At 46.1% G+C, this 25,218-nt stretch overlaps 1 protein-coding gene across 4 annotated transcripts in view; it reads left to right on the plus strand.

Moving 5' to 3' along the window:
• LOC137427772 (zinc finger and BTB domain-containing protein 46) overlaps nt 1-25,218 on the plus strand; it is a 35,728-nt gene that overhangs the window by 4,799 nt on the left and 5,711 nt on the right. For all 4 annotated transcript variants that reach the window (XM_078777770.1, XM_078777771.1, XM_068117499.2 and 1 more), the window contains exons 2-3: nt 1,836-1,962; nt 23,714-23,896. In XM_078777770.1, coding sequence (XP_078633896.1) covers nt 1,836-1,962; nt 23,714-23,896 — 310 coding nt within the window. The remainder of the gene's footprint in view (nt 1-1,835; nt 1,963-23,713; nt 23,897-25,218) is intronic.

Here is a 25,218-nt window from a genome sequence, read left to right on the forward strand (position 1 = left end):
TGTTGTTACTCTTTTGACTGATTTTTATTATCGTCACTAGGATCACTTCTAGGGTCGCCACGAGGCCCAAACGGGGTAATGGTTCCGTTTCTAAAATCCTTTGGCATCAAATCCCAATCCCACACGGCCCGCAGGACCTCATTTTATTATTCTGCGGGCCCGCTCGCAGGTCCCGCCTGACCACTGCTGTCTACCTGTGTGACACAGTGGCACCATGTGGGTACCTACACTTGAATAAACTTCTTCCCAATGTGAAATTAAAGTGGGGTACCTGTAGGAGTACTTTTGTGAACATGGGTGCAATGTTTCAAATATTTGAAAAACGACGGCCGGAGGGAAAAGGGGTGAGGGCACATGTCAGGTGAGGGTCCGATGTGCACTCAGTGGTATCTCATGCTGTGTTAATAATCCATGTTTTTATATGTACTAGTTAGTACCCGACTGCAAAGCCGCAATGGGCCGGTGAAGCCAAAGCCCCTTGCCACTATTTTACCCATCACTATGGCATCAGTAGGTTAGGTAGTTGGTAGGTGTAGTAGGTAGGTGTAGTAGGTGTTTCGTAGGTGTAGTAGGTACCGTACCTAGTTCAAAATGACACCATTTGCATTCTGGATGAGATTAACATTTATAAAATGTCCTTCTTGATTAATTCGGTTAATTCCGTCTCAACTTCGGATATTTCCGGCCGTGAAAAACTATCCCCTACGGCCGCGAGATTTCTAAAAAATAATTGTTCGTCATTTTTAGAATATTTGACGCCGTTTTAAGCGTCCGAAATGTGGTAAAAAGCTTTTTTGAAATATTTTTTGAAATGCTCGAATCTCATTGGTTCCGGTAATTGGTGACGATTTTCGTTGAAGATAACCAGGGCACGTGTGAGCCCGGGGAACGAGGTTGGTCTTAAAGTATTTTAATTACAAATTAGAGGTGCATAAGATTGTGAATCAAAAAAAGACGGGTGAAACAAACTCCTATTGAACCTTTTTCAATTTGATATGCATACTTCCGCATCCGCAAGATGGCGGCCTCCATTGAGCGATTTGGTGCGTCAAAGCTTCGAAATTCTCAAGGGATCCAGCAAAATCTGGCTTTTCAACATAATACGTACGTGTTCATTCACAACACCGGCTTCGCCGGCTATAAATATACAACTATTTTCAAGTGTTTGTGCCTTTGTTCATTATTCTTTCACAATCCGTGAGTGCTGTGTGCTCCAGCTTCCCATCACTCTCCAAGGCTCTACAGCTAACTATGCCACCATGGCTTGCATTCCACCAGCCAAACAGTTAAACATGGTGCTATTCGAAGTGCCAATTGCTTTACAAGCCCCAGGCCTTGCCTGTTCAGAAAGTCGGACATAATACAAACGGGCTCTTTACTGCTCTGAGATTGCAATCACTGCTTTCTTGGTGCACATATTACATACGACTTACCTCTGACGGATATCTAACCTACTCGAACACGTGATCCATGCTATTCTTACCACATTCTAGCTCTGGATCTAGAATGTAATCTGGAAATTTGTACATACATACAAACATGCATACACATGCATTGCTTTTGCCCCCACCACTTCCACGTAACAATATTTTCAGAGTTTATTTCTAATTTAAGCACAATTGTAAATAATGTATATAATAATGCAATAAAGGTCAATAAAAAGCAATACCGCAAGAAGCGTAAAATAATTGCAATTTCTTGAATCCGGATTAGTATTCTTTTTCTTGAATCGAGGAGAGTAAAATGGCCTTTCGTTGCCTCTTTCCTTTCCTAATTCATCGTGTAATCTTCCCACTCACCACCCCACCCCCCCTCTCTGCCCCCCCCTCCCACAGTGCAATGGCAGACAGCGAAAAGGAGGAGGTGTTGCACCTGCGTCGACTGGCGGCTCAGTTGTCGTGGCAAAGGAGTCACGGCTTGCATTGTGATTGCCATGTGGTCGTGCAGGGACACACCTTCAAGGTCAACACCCCCATATTGACTTGAAATGCATAGCTTGAGTGTAACCTGTCATGCTTTTCACATATGTAATTTATTTGTGTTTTTCAAGGGCTGGCACGATGACCTAGAGGTCGGCGCACTCACCTCTTAAGCTGTCTAGCCTGGGTTTGAATCCCGACCCAGCTGTAAACTGTCATCCCAGGGTTTCACGGGCATGGTGATTCATCAATGTGTGTGCCGTCCTTTGGATGGATGTTGAACTGGGGGTCCCATCTGCCATCATTGATTTGTGGATGTAAAAGATCCTACGGTGTTCTTCAGGAAGAGTAGGCGAGCTATCGCCAGCACCCTGAACAAATTTCAAATTCCTGCCCGAACCAGCAGAGGGTATTGCATCAGCGGCACAGCAGCGCCCTCGGCCAAGGATGCTGCCCCGCAGGATTGTGCCGCACACGAAACGAGTGTTTTTCAACTTTTTATCGGTTTTTATTTATTTATTTTTAATTACCTTGGCCCACTGAACGTGGATGGTGGTGATGTTTTCACCCCTGTCTGTTTGTTTATTTGTGCGTGGGATATCTCAAAGTTGTGGACTGATTCGGGTAAAATTTGGTGGACTGGTTGGGTGTGGGACGAGGATGAATTCATTCTCTTTTGGTTCAGGTCCGATTCCAGATCCGGCCTATCGGTGGGATACAAAACGTAAACCTTTTGTAACCCAGCATGCTGGAGGTATGCGCTCCACCGAGTGCCCTTCGAGTTACCTCCGCCACCACAGGTGGATGGAGGTTATGTTTTCACCCTTTCTGTTTACTTGCAAAATCTAAAAAAAAATTCAAGTATATTGGTCGATTCGGTTTGTTATTACTTGGCAAAAAAACAATTTTTGGACAAGTATGTTGATCACTCCTGTGTGTGTTGTGTGTGTGTGTGTGTGTGTGTCCCCGTGTGTCCCCCTTGCTCACTTATACTTGCCTGCAGGTCACAATTTTAAACCAATCTTTAGGAAACTTCACCAAATGGTAGTGTTTGTGGTCCGACAAAATCCTATTGATATTTGAGATCAAAAGGTCAACATAGGCCAAAGGTCAACCACTTTCAAATTTCCAAAATCCTCAATTTTCATCCGATTGACTTGAAATTTGAATAGGATTTATATATCGGCTAACTGAATTCAACCACCAATTATGTTTGAGGTCAACATCGGCCAAAAGGTCAACGTAGGCCAGATTTCTAAAATTGTCAATTTTCATCCGATTAACTTAAAATTTGAAGACGATTTGCATATCGGGTCACTGAATTCAACTACAAATTATTTGTCGGGTCAAAAGAATGCTCTACTGAGTGCCATTCTACTTTGTTCTCTTTTGCCAAGTGTCACTCTATGAATGATTTTTCATTTGTCTGTTTGTCTGTCTGTCAATCGCATATAGGTCACAATTTTAAACCTATCTTCACGAAACTTCACCAGATGGTAAAGTTGGTCATAAGGAAGAAGCCTATTGATTTTGAGGTCAAAGGTCATCTTGAGATAAAATTTCCATTTTTCATCCTATGAGCTTGAAAATGAAAGAGAAATTGCATATTGCATCACTGAATTGGAAAACCAACTACTTTTGAGGTCAAAGGTCAAATCAAGGTCAAACTTCTAATGTCAATTTTCATCTGAAAAAATCATCAATTTAAATTTTAATAAATCATGAACTGAATGAAATGGACAATTTGATGTATCCATGGCAACTTTCCATTTTAGGAGGGAGTGGATTTTGCAAGTATCATGCTCTGCATGATGTCTTCTTGTTACCTCCGCCACCAAAGATGGATGGAGGTTATGTTTTCACCGCTATTTGTCCGTTTGTCTGTCTTTCTGTCTGTTTGTGAACAAAATATCTCAAAAAGTTGTGGACGGATTCGGACAAAATTTGGCAGAGATGTAGCGTAAGTGACAAGCACGAAATGATTAGATTTTGGTGAAGATCCGGAGTCGGGTCTGGCTACTCGAATTTTTTATAAAGTGATTCTTCACCATTGGGAGATGGGGCCAAAAACGATGCATAACAGGATTTCTCAAAAAGTTATGGATGGATTTGGACGAAACTTGTTGGACAGGTTGTGTGTGTGATAAGGAAGAATCGATTCAATTTTGGTGAAGATCCAGATACAAAACAAAACAACAACAGACATTTTAAGGCCATTTTCCCTGCAAGAGCGGGGGTTAGCCTTGTGGTCCCCATGACAATCTTCTCCATCCGGATCCGGATCCAGATCCACCCAGTATAATTTTTAAAGTGATTCTTCCCCATTGAGTAATCGGGCCAAAAACGACATGTAACATGATATTTCCAAAAGTTGTGGATAACTTTTGATAAAACTTGTTGGATGACTTGGGTAAGTGACAAGAACAAGCTGATTAGATTTTGGCTCATGTCGAATCCAGATCCGACCTATCGATAGGACGCAAGACGTAAACTGTTCAGCCTGGCTGAGGAGGTATGCTCTCCAACGAGTGCTGTTCTCGTGTATTTATGTGAATGAATGAATGCTCGTTTTTAAGGCCATTTTCCCCGCTAGAGCGGGGGTTAGCCTTGCGGGCCCCATGACAAACATGGTTCCCTGTTTGAGGCAATGTTTTTATGGCCGGATGCCCTTCCTGACGCCAACCCTTAGTCGCCTCTTACGATGCACAGGGATACGGTGTACCTATTCTAAACCGGGGTACACACCGGGGTACCCACCGTGTTCTCGTGTATTTATGTATTTGGTTTATTCTTTGCAGAAAAGGCATGAAACAGAATTATTATTGATGATAATGGCATGGTGGCAATAAAACTTGTACATACAGTCACGTCAAAAAGTAAGTACACCCCATGTAAAGTTATGACTTTTTGAACATATTTCAACATACAGCTATTTGATCTTCATTTCAACAATATTGATAGATAAAGGTGATATGATATATGTTACGGATTCGTCACTTCCACTGTTGTGGTTTTCACCCACTTGACATATTTCTGATATTATGTATTATTATTATTCTCAAAAGGTTTATTATTCAGGAACAACTATCTAAAGTTAAAAAGGTTAACTTAAAATGATACAGGAAACCGAACAGGAAGAAAAGGAGGTGAAGAGGAGGAGGCGGCACGAGCAAAGTTGGAGAAGACGCGTGACGTCAAGGCTCCATAGCGAGGCTGGTCTACCGACAGTCGTGAGGGAATTTTGAGTTCCTTGAAGGGACATCCGGCACTATCGCTGGAGTGGAAAATCTGCGTAGTCAGATTTTGGGCGCTGAGATTTCGACGAATCCTCGCCTCGTCGCATCGGCTCAAGTAAGAGTCGTTGGCCATTTTGAACCCCGCGCTTCGGACACCTACAAAAATTTTGCCTCGCGTCATCTGCACCCCAACCTCCTACCGTTTGTCGCGGATGTGTGTGTGCGACCGCTTCGTCTCCAATCACGTTGCAGTTCCCTGAGTGAGCGGTGAAGGTGCCCCTCTGAAGGGCCGTTGTACAGTTTCGGCGGGGAGATCCTCATTGTCAACTGTACGTGATTCGAATATTGACTGTAGAGCGAGATTCGGGCTTCAACTGGATATCGTTCCAGCGACCGCTGAGGCGAATCACATTCGCCTTGGAAAAGGTCATAGAGACATTGAGGTGTCTTTTTCACTCGCTGGGAGCAGTGAGTAAACTGACTTTATTGATGGTATATAGAGTGCACTCTTAATTGCCATTTGTTGTACCGTTATTCCTGTGTGATTTTCAACATATTATTTGTTCATTTATAATCATTGGTGTGGTTTCACTATTGATTTCTAACACAGGGTAACATATTTTTCTGCCGTGGCTCCTCTCGGGGTTCGGAGGTGTACCGAGTCCAGGAGATCGGAGAGTAACACGTAACATACAACAAATATGAAACACTAGCAGAAGTACCCGGCATTGCCGGGCGGGGGAGGGGGAGGGGGAGGGGGGGGGGAGCGAGCCCCTTGGCAAAGCGAGCGATTTTTTTTTTTTGTCATAGCGTTTCATAGCGACATAGCGATTTTTTTTCTCATGGCGTCATAGCGTCATATCGTTCATAGCGTCATCGCAATTTTTTTTTTCATAGCGTCATAGCGATTTTTTTTTTTCATAGCGTCATAGCGTCATAGCGTCATAGCGTTCATAGCGTCATATCGTTCATAGCGTCATAGCGTCATCACGTGATCGCTCTGAGCGAATCAGCGCCCACCTGCTCTGATTCCATTGATTCCGTGCGCTGAAATGCGCTGAGGTAAATATGAATAAAAAATATGGATCGTCAAATATTTTGAGTTCGGCCATGTTCGTCCCGCGCTCAATGGCCATGTCTCTGTCAAATATCAAGCACGTAAGCCTCTCAGTTTAGGAGTCTATCGGTAACATTACACACACACACACACACACACACACACACACACACACACACACACACACACACACACACACACAAACTGTGTTTTATATATATAGATTTACATTTTGTAGTCCATTGTATAATTTAAATAGACATAAATGCAAATTTCGCATGTGGAAAAAGTAAGTACACCCCTACATTTATCACCACTTCAAATACCTAAAATTAGAATCAGGTGCACCAGCTCAGGTGCAAATGATTAGAACATCGTTCGAGATGATCTTGGAGGAACCTGTCTTAATTAAACCTCAGACATTTCGTTTGGTTTGCTTTTTGTTGTTGAAGTGTGCGGCATCACCATGCCGAGATCAAAAGAGCTCTCTGAGGCCTTCAGAAAGAAGGTTATAGATGCCTACGAGTCTGGGAAGGGATTTAAAACGATCTCCAAACAATTTGAAATCAATCATTCGACTGTCCAGAAGATCATCTACAAGTGAAGATTCCAAACAACTGCCAACTTGTTCAGGCCAGGCCGCCCCAGCAAGTTCAGCCCGAGAGCAGACCGCAAGATGCTGAAAGAAGTCTAAGAACCCCAGAATGTCATCACGGGACCTACAGGTAGCTCTTGCCACTGTTGATGTCAAAGTGCATGAGTCTACCATCAGAAAGAGGCTGCACAAATTTGATCTACATGGGAGGTGTGCCAGGAGGAAACCTTTGCTGTCCAGAAAGAACATCAGGGCAAGACAAAAGTTTGCCAATGAACACCTCGGCAAAGACCAGCACTTCTGGAACAATGTGCTCTGGACAGATGAGTCAAAGGTGGAGCTATTTGGCCACAGTACCAGAAGACATGTTTGGCGAAAACCAAAGACAGCATTGACCATAAGAACCTGATAACCTGAACCTGAGATGAGACGAGTGAGAAGGTAGAGACGAGTGAGGAGAGCAGATGAGGTGAGAAGGAGCTGGGAGGGCGCCACGAACTGCTGATGATACGAACCTTGTTCAAGAGAGAGAGAGAGCGTTGGCACGAGCCACATATTACGTACGCCGTATCCCAGTTTCCCCGATATATGCATCGTCCGCTCGCAGTCCACGATACGCGCTCGCTGCCTGCCAGGGTTTTCCCGCCACGACACGAGTCCACTCCTGGAGCCGGACCTCGACGCCTACCATCTGCCTGGACCCTTCTCCTTCCAGCCATTCCTTCCTGCCATTCCCTGTCGTGTGAGTCTGTTTGTTTGTCCGGGGTTATAATATAAGACTGTTTTAAGGCTTGCCCTGTGTATCTGCTTCTTCCTCTTCGCTATACATGCCCTTTCGTTTCTTCTTTGGTTTTGGTTTTGTATATAATTAATAAATTACACCTGTTCCTTCTTAATCTTTGCGTTTTCCACTCATCCGGTTGCTTTAGTCCCTTCTTCCCATTGAGTACCTGTGGCACGATTCGGCCAACGTTCGGAGTCGGGTTAGTCCTTTGTTAATGGCTCGAGCTGCAGATTGCTAACCCGCCCGGCAATCTTCCATCTTATCCGTGGCTCTGGCGGGGCTCATTTCCTCGCTTACCGGAAGGCGCTGGTAATTAGGTCATAGGAATAATTGGCCTACTACCCTATTCAGCGCTGACCGGAAGTGACGTGATAGCTCCAGGACCGGCGGAGATGGCCAGCTGAACAGGACAAGGGATTAACCCCCCCTTGCTAACGGGAGTGCCGTCCCCCGGATCCGTAACAATTGGTAAGCGGTTAACAATTAACGTAGCAATTAACGTAACAATTGGAACCTGATAAGCCTGGTGTTGGCTTCGCGGTTAGGGTGCCAGCTTGGGATCCTAGGATCCTGGGTTTGAATCCCGGTCGATCGCTAAATTAACGCCAGGGGGGTTGACTCAGCCTGTCATCCTTCCGAGGTCGGCAAATTGAGTACCAGCTTGCTGGGATGAATGATCCCGGTGTGTACCCCGGTTTAGAATAGGTACACCGTATCCCTGCGCATCGTAAGAGCGTGACCAAGGGTTGGCGTCAGGAAGGGCATCCGGCCCTAAAAACATTGCCTCAAACAGGGAACCATGATTGTCATGGGGCCCGCAAGGCTAACCCTCGCTCTAGCGGGAAAATGGCCTTAAAACGATCATTCATTCATTCAACCTGATACCAACTGTAAAGCATGGTGGTGGAAATATTATGGTTTGGGGCAGCTTTGCTGCATCAGGGCCTGGGCAGCTCACCATCATATAATCCACTATAAATTATTCATTGTACCAGAGGGTGCTTGAGGATGTGAGGCCATCTGTTGGAAAGTTGAAGCGCAACCGAAGGTGGACCTTGCAACATGACAATGACTCCAAACATCAGCCTTCTCCCAATTATCAGCAAAGTCATGGAATCCATCATTGCTTCGGATATGAAATCTTTCCTCTTCTCCAATGGCTTGATCTCTGATCATCAATTTGGTTTCAGACCAGGTCACTCTACTCTGGACATGCTGCTTCTGCTGTCTTAACAATGGATGGAGGTCCTCAATGCCAAACAGGAAATTAGAGCTGCCTCCCTCGACATATCACGTGCCTTCGATACGGTCTGGCACCCCGCTCTGCTCACCAAACTCTCCTCCTTTGGTATCCATGGAAATCTCCATGCATGGATGGCGGACTTCCTCTCTAGTCATCGTCAACGTGTGGCCCTGAATGGGTTTCTCTCATCTCTTCGTGTTCAGGCTGGAGTTCCCCAAGGCAGTGTTCTGGGCCCTGTGCTTTTTCTGGTCTTCATCAATGATCTCTCTGACTCTCTTGAAAATCCTCTCTATCTCTTTGCTGATGACTCCACTCTCTGCTGCTCCATTCTTCATCCCTCAGATCGGCAGTCTGCAGCCTCCTCACTCTCTGCAGACCTGGACAAAATCACAGACTGGGCAAACAAGTGGAACATGTCTTTCAATCCTGACAAATCTCACACTCTCACTATGTCTCTCCGAAAAGACCGACTGGACAACCCTCCCATCTACTTTCTGTGAATAATCCTCTCAAAGAAGTTCTGTCACTCAAGCTTTTGGGTCTCACTATCTGCCATGATCTTTCCTGGGAAAACCACATTTCCAAGCTGGCCTCCAAAGCCAGTCGCCGACTGGGCATCCTCCGTCGTGCGAAGTCCTTCCTTGTGTTACGTGGTCCTCCTGGAGACTACCTGGTCTCGGTGACCCCCGGACCGTGAGAGGAACCCCGCCAGAAAGATATATGATTTATACGCTTTCGTAACGCAATCAATATGAATTTCAGTCAATAAGAAACCCCACACCAAGGATCCGGATTAATCAATAATATATTCCCAATCAATCAACCAACAATCAACAATCAATCAACAATAGTACTAAGATGTAGACTCATCAACAATAGCTCTAAGATGGCCATCTTATATATTCCTCCCTTGAGCCCCACTCACGACTCCCTCCATGGTCAATGTCTCTCACAATGTCTCTGTACTCCTGTAGTTCGATCTCCGCACGCGGGCGGTTGAACGGACCCTTCCTGACGTGCTTCCCCCGTGCACGTCCCGTACCGGGAACGGCTGCTGCCGCGGACACCTCCTCGGCAGCCCACCGAGGTCGGTGCTCGTGATCGCGGCTTCGGGGCTCGCAAAGCGCGCGAGGCCCAAGGCGCCTGCCGTACGCGTCCATGTAGACGTTGAGGTACACGGTGCCGGACACTGGGTTCCATGCAGGAACCCACGGCAATTTGACGCGTAACCGGTAATTACCCCGTGCCGGTAACTCCTCTCGCCAGACGGGCTTTTCAAACTCGCGTTCCCAACGCTGATCAATATCGACACCGCTCGTGTCGGAGCTGGGCGAGGAAGAAGATGGCCGCTTCTCTCCCGACCTTGTCTTCTTCCTTTTTCTCTCTTCCGGTTTCACGATCCCGTTTCCGGTCTCGTTGGTACCAGGAGCGCTTCTGACCATTTAACCACAACAACCTTTAATAGAATAAACATTAATAAGAAATGACCTTAATAGTAATTCACATAAATCCGGAATCCGTAACACTTGGCACACCTGAGCTCCTCACCACATACAAGGCTATCATCCGCAGCTCAATGAAGGACTGCTCTCCCCTCTGGGCTGGTGCTCCTGCCTCACACCTAGCTCGTCTTCATGCTGTTGAAACCAAAGCGTTCAGAATCATTGGAATCTCCCGCGATGACGCTATCTCCGAGGGCCTTTCACTTAATCACCGCAGGCAGGTTGATGGTCTTTCCGTCTTCTACCGACTCCTCTCCGGCCTTGCTCCCCCAGCTCTCTCTGGGCTCTGTCCCCCAAATATTCCTACAGGTCGCACAAGATCTTCCTGCAACCCTCTTATGGTTAAACTGCCAAAATCAAGACTCTCTGCTCACCTTCACTCCTTCATTCCTTTTTTCTCCCGCCTCTGAAACAAACTCCCTCACTCTCTTCAATCCCACTCCTCCCTCCAGGTCTTTAAAACAGCTGTTCACCACCATCTCTTATCTTCCCCAATCCAAAACCTTGATCTTTTCTACCCCCGCTAATTTCACCCCAAATCCACTTTTTTGAAATACCAACTTCTTTCTTGGAAGTCCTTGGTGTCCTTGCGTTTTAAACCTATCCTCCCCCCCCCTCCCCTCAGGCCCTCTCCCTCCCACACATCTCCCGATGTCCCTGCTCTCAAATGTTGTGTTTGTGTGCTTCCTCCCCTTCTCTCCACATCTTGTCTACCGCTCCCCTTTTTATTTACTTTGTTTGTTTGCTTGTTTGTTTGATTTGTTTGTTTGATAAATGTTAGCTCTTTCACAAGCCTCGATTCTGTTTACAAAAAAAAACAAAAAAAAACACAGTGCCAGAGGCAGCATAGCAACCCCAAAACATCACTGAACCTCCTCCATGTTTGACTGTGGGGAAGGTGTTCTTTTCTTTGAAGGCTTCATTTTGTTCTCTGTAAACATGGAGATGTGCTTTACCAAAAAGCTCTAATTTGGTATCATATGTCCACAGGACATTCTCCCAGAAGTATTTGGCTTGTTCAGATGTGTTTTGGCAAACTCCATTCAGGCTTTCTTGTGGCTCTCTCTCAGCAGTGGGGTCCTCCTGGGTCTCCTGCCAGAGAACCCCCTTTATTGAGTTGTTGATGGATGGTGCAAGTTGAAACTGTTGTACCTTGTGTCTGAAGGTCAGCTTGAATATGTTTGGCAGTTGATCGAGGTGCTTTATCCACCATTAGAACAATCCTTCGCTGCAATCTTCGATCAAGGTTTCTCTTGCGGCCACGTCCAGGGAGGTTGGCTGCAGTGCCATGGGCCTTAAACTTCCTGATAACATTGCGTACGGTGGACACAGGAGCATCAAGGTCTCTGGAGATGGACTTGTAGCCTTGAGATTGTCCATGCTTGGTTACAATCTTGTGTCTGACCTCCTCAGACAATTATCTGGTTTTCTTTCTTTTCTCCATGCTCATTGCGGTACACAGTGACACAAAACAGCAGAATGACTCTTTTTCTCTATTCAATCTCGTTGAATGAGTGATTTAATGCAGGCACCTGCAACTCACCACAGGTGAGTTCAATTCCAACGTAAAGGATATCATAACTTCGGATATCAAATCCTTCCTCTTCTCCAATGTCTTGATCTCTGATCATCAATTTGGATTCAGACCAGGTCATTCTACTCTGGACATGTTGCTTCTGCTGTCTCAACAATGGATGGAGGTCCGCAATGCCAAACAGGATATCAGAGCTGTCTCCCTTGACATATCACGTGGCTTCGATACGGTCTGGCACCCAGGTCTGCTTACCAAACTCTCCTCCTATGGTATCCATGGAAATCTCCACTCATGGCTTGCGGACTTCCTCTTTGGTCGTAGGCAACGTGTGGCCCTGAATGGATTTCTCTCATCTCCCCTTCCTGTTCTAGCTGGTGTTCCCCAAGGTAGTGTTCGGGGCCCTGTGCTATTTCTGGTCTTCATCAATGATCTCTCTGACTCTCTGGAAAATCCTCTCTATCTCTTTGCTGATGACGCCACTCTCTGCCGCTCCATTCCTCATCCCTCAGATCGGCAGTCTGCAGCCTCCTCACTCTCTGCAGACCTGGACAAAATCACAGACTGGTCAAACAAGTGGAACATGTCTTTCAATCCTGACAAATCTCACACTCTTACTATGTCTCTCCGAAAAGAGAGACACTGGAAAACTTTCACTGGAAAACCCTCCCATCTACTTTCTCAACAATCCTCTCCAAGAAGTTCTGTCGCTCATGCTTTTGGGTCTCACTATCTGCCATGATCTTGGGAAAACCACATTTCCAAGCTGGCCTCCAAAGCCAGTCGCCGACTGGGCATCCTCCGTCGTGTGAAGTCCTTCCTTGCCACACCTGAGCTCCTCAACACATACAAGGCTTTCATCCGCAGCTCAATGGAATACTGTTTCCCCCTCTGGGCCGGTGCTCCTGCCTTACACCTAGCTCGGCTTCACGCTGTTGAAACCAAATCTTTCAGAATCATTGGAATCTCCTGCGATGAAGCTAACTCCGAGGGTGTTTCATTCACTCACCGCAGGCTCACTTGGTCTTTCTGTCTTCTACCGACTCCTCCGGCCTTGCTCCCCCAGCTCTCTCTGTGCTTTGTTCCCGTAATATTCCTGCAGGTTGCACAAGATCTGCCAGCAACCCTCGTATGGTTAAACTGACAAAATCTAGGCTCTGCTCACCTTCACTCTTTCATTCCCCTTGTCTCCCGCCTCTGGAACAAACTCCCCCACTCCCTTCAATCCCACTCCTCCCTCCATGTCTTTAAAACAACTGTTCACCACCATCTCTTATCTTCCCCCATTCAAAACCTTGATCTTTTCTACCCCTGCTAATTCACCCCAGATACACTTTTTTGAAATTCCAACTTCTTTCCTGGAAGTCCTTGCAGTGTCTATATGTTTTATACCTCTCCCACCTCCCCCCAAGCCCTCTCCCTCCCACATTTCTCTCGATGTCCCTGCTCTCAAATGTTGTGTTTGTGTCCTTCCCCCCCTCTCTCCATCTTGTCTACCGCTCCCCTTATTTTGTGTTTTACGTGTCGGTTTGACTTTTTGTGTGATCAATGTTGGCTCTTCCACGAGCCTCGATCTTGTATACAAAAACAAAACAAAAGGAGAATCACCGGCTTGAAATCTAATTATTTCTAACAACTTCTAAAAGGTGCCAAATTTTTCACCTTTTTTGTTTTGTTCCACTGCAAACCAAATAAATACATATGTGGATACCAAGGGTGCCAATATTTTTTGGCCACGGCAGTATTAGTTGATGGACATTAAAGACCCCTTGTGTCTTTCAATGAAGTGGGCGAGTCATCGCCGGGACACTGAACAAATGCCAAATTCCTGTCCAAACATACAGTGCATTCAGAAAGTATTCAGACCCCTTCACTTTTTTCACATTTTGTTATGTTGCTGCCTTATTCTGAAATCGTTTAAATTCATTTTTCCCCTCATCAATCTACACTCGATACCCCATAATGACAAAGAGAAAACAGGATTTTAGAAAGTTTTGCAAATTTATTAAAAATAAAAACCTGAAATATCACATTGACATAAGTATTCATACCCTTTACTGTGACACTTGAAATTTAGCACCCTCCCATTTCTCTTGATCATCTTTGAGATGTCTCTACACCCTGATTGGAGTCGACCTGTTTTAAATTCAATTGATTGGACATGATTTGGAAAGGCACACACCTGTCTATATAAGGTCTCTCAGCTGACAATGCATATCAGAGCAAAAACCAAGTCATGAGGTCGAAGGAACTGCCTGCAGAGCTCAGAGACAGGATTGTGTCGAGGCACAGATCTGGGGAAGCCTACAAAAAATCTCTGCTGCATTGAAGGTTCCCAAGAGCACAGTGGCCTCCATAATTCTTAAATGGAAGAAGTTTGGAACAACCAGGACTCTTCCTAGAGCTGGCCGCCCGGCCAAACTGAGCAATCGGGGGAGAAGGGCCTTGGTAAGAGAGGTGATCAAGAACCCGATGGTCACTCTGGCTGAGCTCCAGAGATCCTGTGTGGAGATGGGAGAAACTTCCAGAAGGACAACCATCACTGCAACACTCCACCTATCTGGGCTATATGGCAGAGTGGCCAGACGGAAGTCAAACGGTTCAATCTTGGTTTCATCAGACCACAGAACTTTGTTTCTCACAGTCTGAGAGTCCTTTAGGTGCTTTTTTGCAAACTCCAAGCAGGCTTTCATGTGTCTTTCACTGAGGAGAGGCTTCCGTCTTGCTTGGGGTCATTGTCTTGTTTGAACATAAATCTTCACCGCAGTCTGAGGTCTTTTGTACTCTGAAGCAGGTTTTCCTCAAGGATTTGCCTGTATTTGGCTCCATTCATTGTTCCCCCTATCCTTACAAGTCTCCCAGTCCCTGCCACTGAAAAGCATCCCCATAGCATGATGCTTCCACAACTATGCTTCATGGAAGGTATGGTATTAGATGGATGATGAGCTGTGCTCGGCTTCTGCCAGACGTAACGCTTTGCATTCAAGCTAAAGAGTTCAATTTTTGTCATCAAACCACAGAATCTTTTGCCTCATGCTCTCAGAGTCTTTCACGTGCCTTTTTGCAAACTCCAGGCATGTTGTTATATGACATTTTCTCAGGAGTGGGTTCTGTCTGGCCACTCTCCCATAAAGCCTAGATTTGTGAAGTGCCGCAGCGACTGTTGTCCTTCCGGCAGGTTCTCCCATCTCAGCCAAGGAACTCTGTAGTTGTCAGAGTGGTCATTGTGTCATTATTCACCTCCCCGACCAAGGTCCTTCTTTTTTTTTTTTTCTTTTTTTTTGTATACAAGATCGAGGCTCGTGAAAGAGCGAACATTAATCACACAGAAAGACAAACCGACACATAAAACATATAACATCGGGAGCGGTAGCCAAGTTCTTGCTTGCTCAGTTTGGTTCTTGCTCAGTTTGGTCGGACGGACAGCTCTAGGAAGAGTCTGGGTAGTTCCGTATTCTTTCCATTTCATAATGACGGAGATCGCTGTGCTCTTGGGAACTTTCAACAATCCAGAAATTGTTTTATACCCTTCCCCCAGATCTATTCCCCCTCACAATTCTATCTCAGAGTTGTACGGACAATTCCTTGGGCTTCCTGGAAGAGTTTCTGCTCTGACATGCATTGTCAACTGTGGGACCTTGTCTCGAAAAGTGTGTTTCTTTCTAAATCATGTGGATGCAATTGAATTGGTCACAGCTGGACTCCAATCACGTTGTTGAGACATCTCAAGGTTTATTGAGGGAAATTGGATGCACCTGAGCTCAATTTGGAGCATCGTAGCAAAGGGTTGAATACTTATTATATTAACTGAAGACATTTCAGCTTTTCATTTTTAATTATTTTGTAAAAAATTAGAAAACAACATTTCACTGACATTATGGGGTATTATGTGTAAATCGGTGACGAAAAATATTCATTTTAATCGGTTATAAATTCAGGCCGTAACACAACAAAATGTGGAAAAAAGTCAAGGGGTGTGAATACTTTCTGAAGGCTATATCATGTTAGCACCCAAAATGGAGCATATGGGGGCAGTCTTTTACAGTCGGCAGCTTGAGATTGGTCTTTTATGCTTGGCATACTAAAGGCCAGGAAGCTGGTCTAACTGGTAAAACAACTTGCATTGTTGCGGAATGCACACCCATTGTGGGTCTTTGTTCTTTCACGGCACATTTATTCCCACCTTAACGTGGGGTCAGCTGCGGAAAGTTTGGCCCAAGCCTTTCACAAACGGACCGGCCCATCCTGACGTTCGACTAAGTAATTTAGAGCAGGAATTTGTGATTGGTTTCAGAGTGGCAGCGATAAATCACCTAGTCTTTGCAAAGAGCACCATGGGATGCTTAACGTCCACCAACTAATGCTAGCAGCAGGCCCAATCAGGTTAACATTCATCTGAGGGATGGCATACATGTTGATAAATCGCCATGCCTGTGATGCACCAGGATGGCAGTTTATAGTTTGGGCGAGATTTTAGCCCAGGCCAGACAATTGAGGCGAGTGCACATGCATCTAGCTTGGCTATCCTACCAATCCTAGTCCATACAATTTGTTGCGTTGTCGATAGTGCCGAGCCGATTAGAAAATTTGACTATAACCAGTCACCTATTTAAATAATACAACTGTCAAAAACTATTTTAATTTTTTTTTTTTGTACTATATAAGACAGCTATATAAGGCCTTTACTATATAAGCCTGGTGTTGGCTTAGCGGTTAGGGTGCCGGCTTGGGATCCTAGGATCCTGGGTTCGAATCCCAGTCAATCGCTGAATTCATGCCAGGGGGGTTGACTCAGCCTGTCATCCTTCCGAGGTCGGCAAATTGAGTACCAGTTCACTGGTAATTCCCTGTGTGTCACAAGGGGTGACTCACAGGGTTGTCGGCAGGAAGGGCATCCGGCCATAAAACATTGCTTCAAAAAGGGGACCACGGTGCCCGAAAAAGGGCAACCCCTGCTCTGCAGGGAAAAAATGGCCTCTGAAGGTGGTTCTAAAGGTGTTTCATAAGAGAGCCATTGTCTGTGTGTCGCCATTTTTCTCAGAGATGGCTGAACGGATCTTCGTCAAACTTTCAGAGGTTCGTCAGTCATTGTCTGGAAGTGTTTTACGCCAAAATATATATATTGTTATGAATTTTGGGGAGGGGCATATATAGATCCAGGTAGATCTGCATAGGTATTATGTTCCGGCTGTCTTGATAGGGAACCTTACCTGTAATAAGTTTGTTGAGGCGGTTTGTCGGATTAAGAGTATACCTGTGGTCATACAAGAATGATCGGGTGATAGGTAGAGTAGGGATTATGCTAACTCCCCGGTATGTCGAACCTGTGATCATCCCGGTGTCTCGTATGGCAACACGCCCAATAGCGCACCACATTAATTAATATCCCCTCCACCACAATAACAAAGGAACTGATGGAAAACAGACCAGAAGCGGCCGCGCACAATGCCGGCATGAGGACAGACATCGCACAGGCAGGCCGGGAACCACGCCCAGGAAGGCTCGTGATTGGCCGGGGGGAGGGGGTGAGGGGGGAGGGGCGAGCAAGAACCAGAGCACTGATTGGAGAGTAAGGAAGGTGAAGGACGTGCCACAATGATTGGCCACCAACCGATGACACCAACACCAAAGGCACGAGATGCTCGGCCAATCAGTGAGGAGGGCGCGAAAGAACCACAAGAAGCGACACGCTGATTGGAAGGGAAGCGCCAGTGACGTCAGAGGACATCTGATAAAAGTGAGCGGAGACAGACATTTTCTCTCTTCCTTCTTCTCTCTTCGCCCCTTCACCTCTGCCTATCTTCACCTCCGCCTTCCTCTTCCCTTCTTTTCGTGCGTTGGACCTCTTCCCGTCTGGGCCTTGGCTTGTTGGGCGACGACGGACGGTGGAGCATCGACGATCCTCCTTGCCTGCGTACGGGTGCTGTGGCGTGGAACGGACCGTGCAGCGAGACCGGTGTTCGTGCCAATGCCAAGCGGTTTGCGCCAACCGGAGCTGTGGTCGGACGACGAGCTCGGAAGCTGACGATTCCTGACGGACACTGCATTCAGGAAGATAATACGCCCCACACAACGAAACGTTTATTTTCATATCCTCCCCATCTGTGTGTAGTCGAAGTCTGTGTGGGGACATCCCGATTATAGGGGTTTATGTTTTACCGGCGCATTTCTTTGTTCTCGGGGTCCGGCAATAAAGCCGCAATTGTTTTTGTACCTTCAATTCTTTTTTTTGTGAGTTTCTTTTCAAAGGGTGAAGACATCTTCGGGGCCACCCAGGTAAGTCGGCATCCTCCCCAATCCACCCCCCCCCCCCCCTCGCGTATCCTCCACCATTGATTTGGATAACACCTCAAAGTAAGCTCGATTAGCCATGGACGCTCTGACTTCATAGTCATCCACAGGACAATATATATTTGAAAAAAAAAGTTCGTTTAAAAAATTTTTTTTTTTCAAATCGCTCTATTGTGCCTAAGCCTTTTTGATTAATGACAGTTATATACAAGTACACATTCACATAAATAAATACAAAACAATCGGCAGACATTTGGACACAAATAATAAAAATTCCGGAGGCGGTAGAAGTTGGAGTAAGGCTTCTTCTTCTTCGTCAACGTCATCATACTTAACTCAGAAATGTGATGAATTGCACATATTCAGCAGCATATATTCAAAAAAAGGTAAAATGATGATTTGACATTTGTGGTTTATTCTGATTTAGATGTAATTGTTTTCCATTATATTTGCCCTCATTTCAAACATGTTAATGTTTCTTTTTCGCTTGAGCAACGCCAGGTACTCACGCTATAAACGCTTTTATACTTTACTTGGGGTACAAATACAATTTTGTCTGGGGGGGTAACATAGGCTGTGGGGTTGTCTCAGGCATAGTTGTAACATAGGCATAGGCCTAACATAACAATGTCTGCGGCCTCATTCAGGGGTGTGGGGGACCGGGAGAGGAGCGTAAATTATGTGTACTGTTACGTGCTCCTCCCCGACCCCCTGGTCACGGTGTACCTCCGAGCCCCGAGAGGAGTCACGGCAGAAAAATGTGTTATTCTGTATGTCAAAGATCAATGGTGAAGCCACACCAATTGTTACTCACAAACAAATATTGTATGAAGATCACACAAGAATAACAATACAACAATAATATGAATCAAAAGTACAATCAATATCCTATGATGGAACCATCAGTCTTATAATATATAACTCACTGTGCTCCAAGTGAGTGAAACAAGAACATCCCCAATGTCTCTTATTCCCGGCTTCAGGCCACAGTGGATTCACTCCAGCGATCGACAGAACGATGTCCAATCGAGACCAGAATCCCGTGCGGATGGCAAGAACAGTCCCGCTGCCAACTCGGGGCACAGTCGCCCTCAAGGCGACTGGGAAATCCAAAGACGCCCTCCAGGCGACTGAGAGATCACACCCTCAGGTATGGACGAATTAACCTTCAAAAAGCCACGTCACAGACACGATCGACGTCTGAATGCGGTGAAAATGGTCGAAAAGAGACGAAACCCTGAGCGAAGCACAAGTCCTGCGTGAGTCAAAATGGCCGACGACCCGTTCTTGAGACGTAACGGCCCGGCGATAATTCTCCTCGGAATCTGGTCAACTGGACCAGACGGCATCAGCCCACGGGTCCTAAAATCCTGCTCTGCCACTCTATCTCACCCTCTCTCTGTTCTTTTCACCCTATCTTTTGCACAAGGTCATCTGCCAGCATCCTGGAAATCAGCAAACATTACCGCTTTACACAAAAAAGGTGCAAAAACAGATCCTTTTAACTACAGACCAATCAGCCTGCTCCCAATTATCAGCAAAGCCATGGAATCCATCATTGCTTCGGATATGACATCTTTCCTCTTCTCCAATGGCTTGATCTCTGATCATCAATTTGGATTCAGACCAGGTCACTCTACTCTGGACATGCTGCTTCTCCTGTCTCAACAATGGATGGAGGTCCTCAATGCCAAACAGGAAATTAGAGCTGTCTCCCTCGACATATCACGTGCCTTCGATACGGTCTGGCACCCAGCTCTGCTCACCAAACTCTACGCCTATGGTATCCATGGAAATCTCCATGCATGGCTTGCGGACTTCCTCTCTGGTCGTAGTCAACGTGTGGCCCTGAATGGATTTCTCTCATCTCCCCTTCCTGTTCAGGCTGGAGTTCCCCAAGGCAGTGTGCTGGGCCCTGTGCTTTTTCTGGTCTTTATCAATGATCTCTCCGACTCTCTGGAAAATCCTCTCTATCTCTTTGCTGATGACTCCACTCTCTGCCGCTCCATTCCTCTTCCCTCAGATCGGCAGTCTGCAGCCTCCTCACTCTCTGAAGACCTGGACAAAATCACAGACTGGTCAAACAAGTGGAACATGTCTTTCAATCCTGACAAATCTCACACTCTTACTATGTCTCTCCGAAAAGATCGACTGGACAACCCTCCCATCTACTTTCTCAACAATCCTCTCCAAGAAGTTCTGTCGCTCAAGCTTTTGGGTCTCACTATCTGCCATGATCTTTCTTGGGAAAACCACATTTCCAAGCTGGCCTGCAAAGCCAGTCGCCGACTGGGCATCCTCCGTCGTGCGAAGTCCTTCCTAGGCACACCTGAGCTCCTCACCACATACAAGGCTTTCATCCGCAGCTCAATGGAATACTGTTCTCCCCTATGGGCTGGTGCTCCTGCCTCACACCTAGCTTGGCTTCACGCTGTTGAAACCAAAGCTTTCAGAATCATTGGAATCTCCCGCGATGAAGCTATCTCTGAGGGCCTTTCACTCACTCACCGCAGGCAGGTAGGTGGTCTTTCTGTCTTCTACCGACTCCTCTCCGGCCTTGCTCCCCCAGCTCTCTCTGTGCTCTGTCCCCCAAATATTCCTACAGGTCGCACAAGATCTGCCAGCAAGCCTCTGATGGTTAAACTGCCAAAATCCCGACTCTCTGCTCACCTTCACTCCTTCATTCCTCTTTTCTCCCGCCTCTGGAACAAACTCCCACACTCCCTTCAATCCCACTCCTCCCTCCAGGTCTTTAAAACAGCTGTTCACCACCATCTCTTATCTTCCCCCATCCAAAACCTTGATCTTTTCTACCCCCGCTAATTCACCCCAGATCCACCTTGTTTGAAATTCCAACTTCTTTCCTGGAAGTCCTGGCAGTGTCCATATGTTTTATACCTCTCCCACCGCCCCCTTCCCATGCCCCCCCCCCCCCCAAAGCCCTCGCCCTCTCTCAGATCTCTCGATGGCTCCATGTCTCTCGGTCCCTGCTCTCAAATGTTGTGTTTGTGTCCTTCCCCCTCTCTCCCCATCTTGTCTACCGCTCCCGATGTTATATGTTTTATGTGTCGGTTTGTCTTTCTGTGTGATTAATGTTCGCTCTTTCACGAGCCTCGATCTTGTATACAAAAAAAAAAAAAACCCGCCAAAAACCTGACACGCAGGTTGATCGGTCACAGCGATGACAACTCTGTCGCAGGAATCCCTTTCCCGGAAACCCGAAAGCTCGCTAGTGACTCTTGCTCACCAACGTTAGCTCCAGACCGCAAGTAGCTCGGCTCCTTCTTGTCCGACTCACTCGCTCTTTTCTCCCTCTTCTTCCTCTTCGTCGTCCGGTTCCCGATCCGGTTTCCTGTTTCTTTTAACATTAACTTTTTACCTTTTGAAAACAGTTCATGGACAATAAACCTTTTGAAAACAATAATAGTACCTGGAATCAGAAATATTTACAGTGGATGCAAACCACCACAACGGAAGTGACGAATCCGTAACAGTACCATAAATATAAATGTGTACCATGTAGCGCCAACATTGCCTCATTGAGTAAAATGAATTATTGAATAAAAACATTGCCTGAAACAGGGAACCATGAGCTCATGGGGCCCGCAAGGCTAACCCCCACTCTAGCGGGGAAAATGGCCTTAAAACGCTCATTCATTCATTATTCATTGTACCATGTAGTGCCACCTGGTGATGGCACCAGCACTAGTTGTCGAGTAATAATAATAATAATTATTTTTTGTATGCAGAATCGAGGCTCGTGTGAGAGCTAACACATTAGACATGAAAACATGCACAGACACATAAAACATACAATGAAGGGAGGGGGAGAGAGCGAAGTACACAAGCACAACAACAGAAGTGAACAGGGACGTCGGTAGATACGTAGAAGGGGGAGGTTGGAGGGTGGGGGGGGGGGTGGAGGGTACACGGTATAAAGCAAATGAACACGACTAGGAATTTCAGGAATGAAGTTGGAGATTGAAAGAGGTGGATTTGGGGTGTTTTAACGGGGGTAGAAAAGATCAAGGTTTTGGATGCGGGAAGAAAAGTGATGGTGGTGAACAGCTGTTTGAAATACCTGGAGGGAGGCGTGGGTTTGAAGAGAGTGTGGGAGTTTGTTGCAGAGGTGGGAGAAAAGAGGAATGAAAGAGTGAAGGTGAGCAGAGAGTCTTGATTTTGGTAGTTTCACCAGCAGAGGGTTTCTGACAGATCTTGTGCATTCTGAAGGAATATTTTGGGGACAGAGCACAGACAGGGCTTGGGGAGCTCGGCTGGAGAGGAGTCGGTATAAGTCTCCCCTCTGGGCCGGTCGGTTTTGCACCGAACATGAGCCAACCTTGTAAGTATAAAATGAGGAAAATGCATTTGGGGACAAAGGATTCCCATCTTGGACCAGTGATGGCATCTTGCCACCCAGCCGAGTCCCAAAACGCTACGATGCGTGATCCCTCCCGTCCAATCGTATTTCTACCACATCTCATTTGATTCGTCATTCTTAGCTTTGTTCTTTTGACCATTATGGAATCAGATCAGATCTTTGATGCTTTGATCAGATGCGGATGAAAGCAGATCTTTCATCCGCAGCTCAATGGAATACTGCTCTCCCCTCTGGGCTGGTGCTCCTGCCTCACACCTAGCTCGTCTTCACGCTGTTGAAACCAAAGCATTCAGAATCATTGGAATCTCCCGCGATGAAGCTAACTCCAAGGGCCTCTCACTCACTCACCGCAGGCAGGTTGGTGGTCTTTCCGTCTTCTACCGACTCCTCTCTGGCCTTGCCCCCCCAGCTCTCTCTGGGCTCTGTCCCGCAAATATTCCTACAGGTCGCACAAGATCTGCCTGCAACCCTCTTATGGTCAAACTGCCAAAATCAAGACTCTCTGCTCACCTTCACTCCTTCATTCCTCTTTTCTCCCGCCTCTGGAACAAACTCCCTCACTCTCTTCAATCCCACTCCACCCTCCAGGTCTTTAAAACAGCTGTCCACCACCATCTCTTATCTTCCCCCATCCAAAACCTTGATCTTTTCTACCCCCGCTAATTTCACCCCAATTCTACTTTTTTGAAATACCAACTTCTGTCCTGGAAGTCCTTGGTGTCCTTGTGTTTTATACTTCTCCCTCCCCCCCCCCTCCCTTCCCACGCCTCCTCCCCCCAAGCCCTCTCCCTTCCACACATCTCCCTGCTCTCAAATGTTGTGTTTGTGTGCTTCCCCTTCTCTCCCCATCTTGTTTTCCGCTCCCTCTTTTTATATATTTTGTTTGTCTGGTTGATTTGTTGTGAAGTAAATGTTAGCTCTTTCACGAGCCTCGATTCAGTATCCAAAAAAAAAAAAAAAAACATTTGGAGGCCGTTGAGCCATTGGTTCAATCTGTGCAAGTGTGGTGCTGACTAATGTGCTAATTAGGTTGTTATTATTATCATCAAGGCACATGTATGACTCTTACATCACCTCTATTTAGCAGGAATTTGAGCTTATCACTTCTTTTTAAGACGGACACAAAGGGCTAAAGGCTGACATCTGTTTCCTCAATGCCATCTCTCATGTCCAGGCCCATCGCAATGTCCTTTTCGCTGGCTCTCGGCACATTCGTTCCCTGTTACTCGAGCAGACCGAGCGAAGCGCAGATGTCACCGTTGTCCACCTTGATATCGTCACGGCAACGGCTTTTGCGCTCATCCTCGACTACATCTACTTGGGCCGTGTTGCTCTGTCTGTTTCCAACATGATCGAGGTGAGTTGGAGATTTTTCATTTCCTCATTTTATCCTCGGTCGCTAAATGTTTTGCGTTTTTCTTAATACTAAGTTTGAATCTTATAAATCTGCGCTTTTTAGTGTTGTTGTTGTTGTTGTTGTTGTTGTTGTTGTTGTTGTTGTTCCTATTGTTCCTATTCATTTATTTTGTTGAAGTTTTGAAAAGTTTTTGATTTATTGATCAACTTATGGGTTGGTACAAACTTACTGTAGATTATTGTTGCAGAAATGGGAATTTTCTTGTCATTATTTATGGAGGAAAGTGTATCGTTTGGTGGTGGACAGTAATATATCGAGGTAGTTGAGAGGGAAAGTCCGGAGGTTGTACGTAATGCTGGGATACCTATATGGTCTGGAGCTGGAGACGGAGCACTGGCACAGCAGCAACAACAGCGAGGCTGCAGGTGTGCGAAAACGACTGATTCAGGAGTGTTGAAGTGAAGAGGGTCGATGGGAGGAGATCGGTGTGCAGGTGAGCGTGACAGGAAAGTTTGTAAAGGGTTGGCTGAAATGGGCGGGGCACCTTATGCGGAGGGAGGAAGATGCACGAAGAGAAAGAGAGAGACTGGAGAAAAGGGGGGTCGACCGCGATTGAGATGGGAGGATTGTGTGAAGCGGAATATCAGAAAGGTGGAGGTGGTTGGGAGAGCAGAGAGAGATGGCCGGTTCTAGAGGGTGGTGGAGGAGCGATGGGAACAGAGCAGCAGCTCGGTACCAGTTGGCCTCACCCCATTTTGAGGAAGAACGACAATTACCCCGCGTGCGCGAAGAGGAGGGTGGGGTTAAGCGATGGGCGTGTATGTGTCTGCATTTAAAAAATTCATTTTCTCGACAACCGTTGGTCTGATTGACGAGACATTTTCACCATAGTATGCGTATACTCGTGTGTATTTTTTTTTGCGATAATATGACATCATAAGTCACGTGGTACGAGTGCTATCTTGGCTCCATATCTCCGAAACCGCTCCATGTAAAAAATTGAAACGTAGTTCATTGTAAAGAACTCCACATGGGGAACAAGTGTTGCTAACGATGACGTCATTGCTGCCTTCATCATGACATCATAATTGGACAAGTACAACGCTTAGTCCGATCACTTTGAAATTTCTTGAGCGTTATCTATGCAACAATTATATTGGAGAATGTAAGTTTATGATGTCATAGGTCACGTGGTCTGGCAGCCATATTGGATCAAAGAAAAAAAACTAGAACGGCACTCTTCGACGTCACGACGTCAACTGATGTGCCTCCACCCACACTGTTACATCATTATCATACTTATATCAAGTTTCATTTAAATC

The sequence above is a fragment of the Myxine glutinosa genome, chromosome 5, assembly GCF_964187855.1.
Source record: "Myxine glutinosa chromosome 5, kmMyxGlut1.1, whole genome shotgun sequence".
NCBI lineage: Eukaryota > Metazoa > Chordata > Myxini > Myxiniformes > Myxinidae > Myxine > Myxine glutinosa.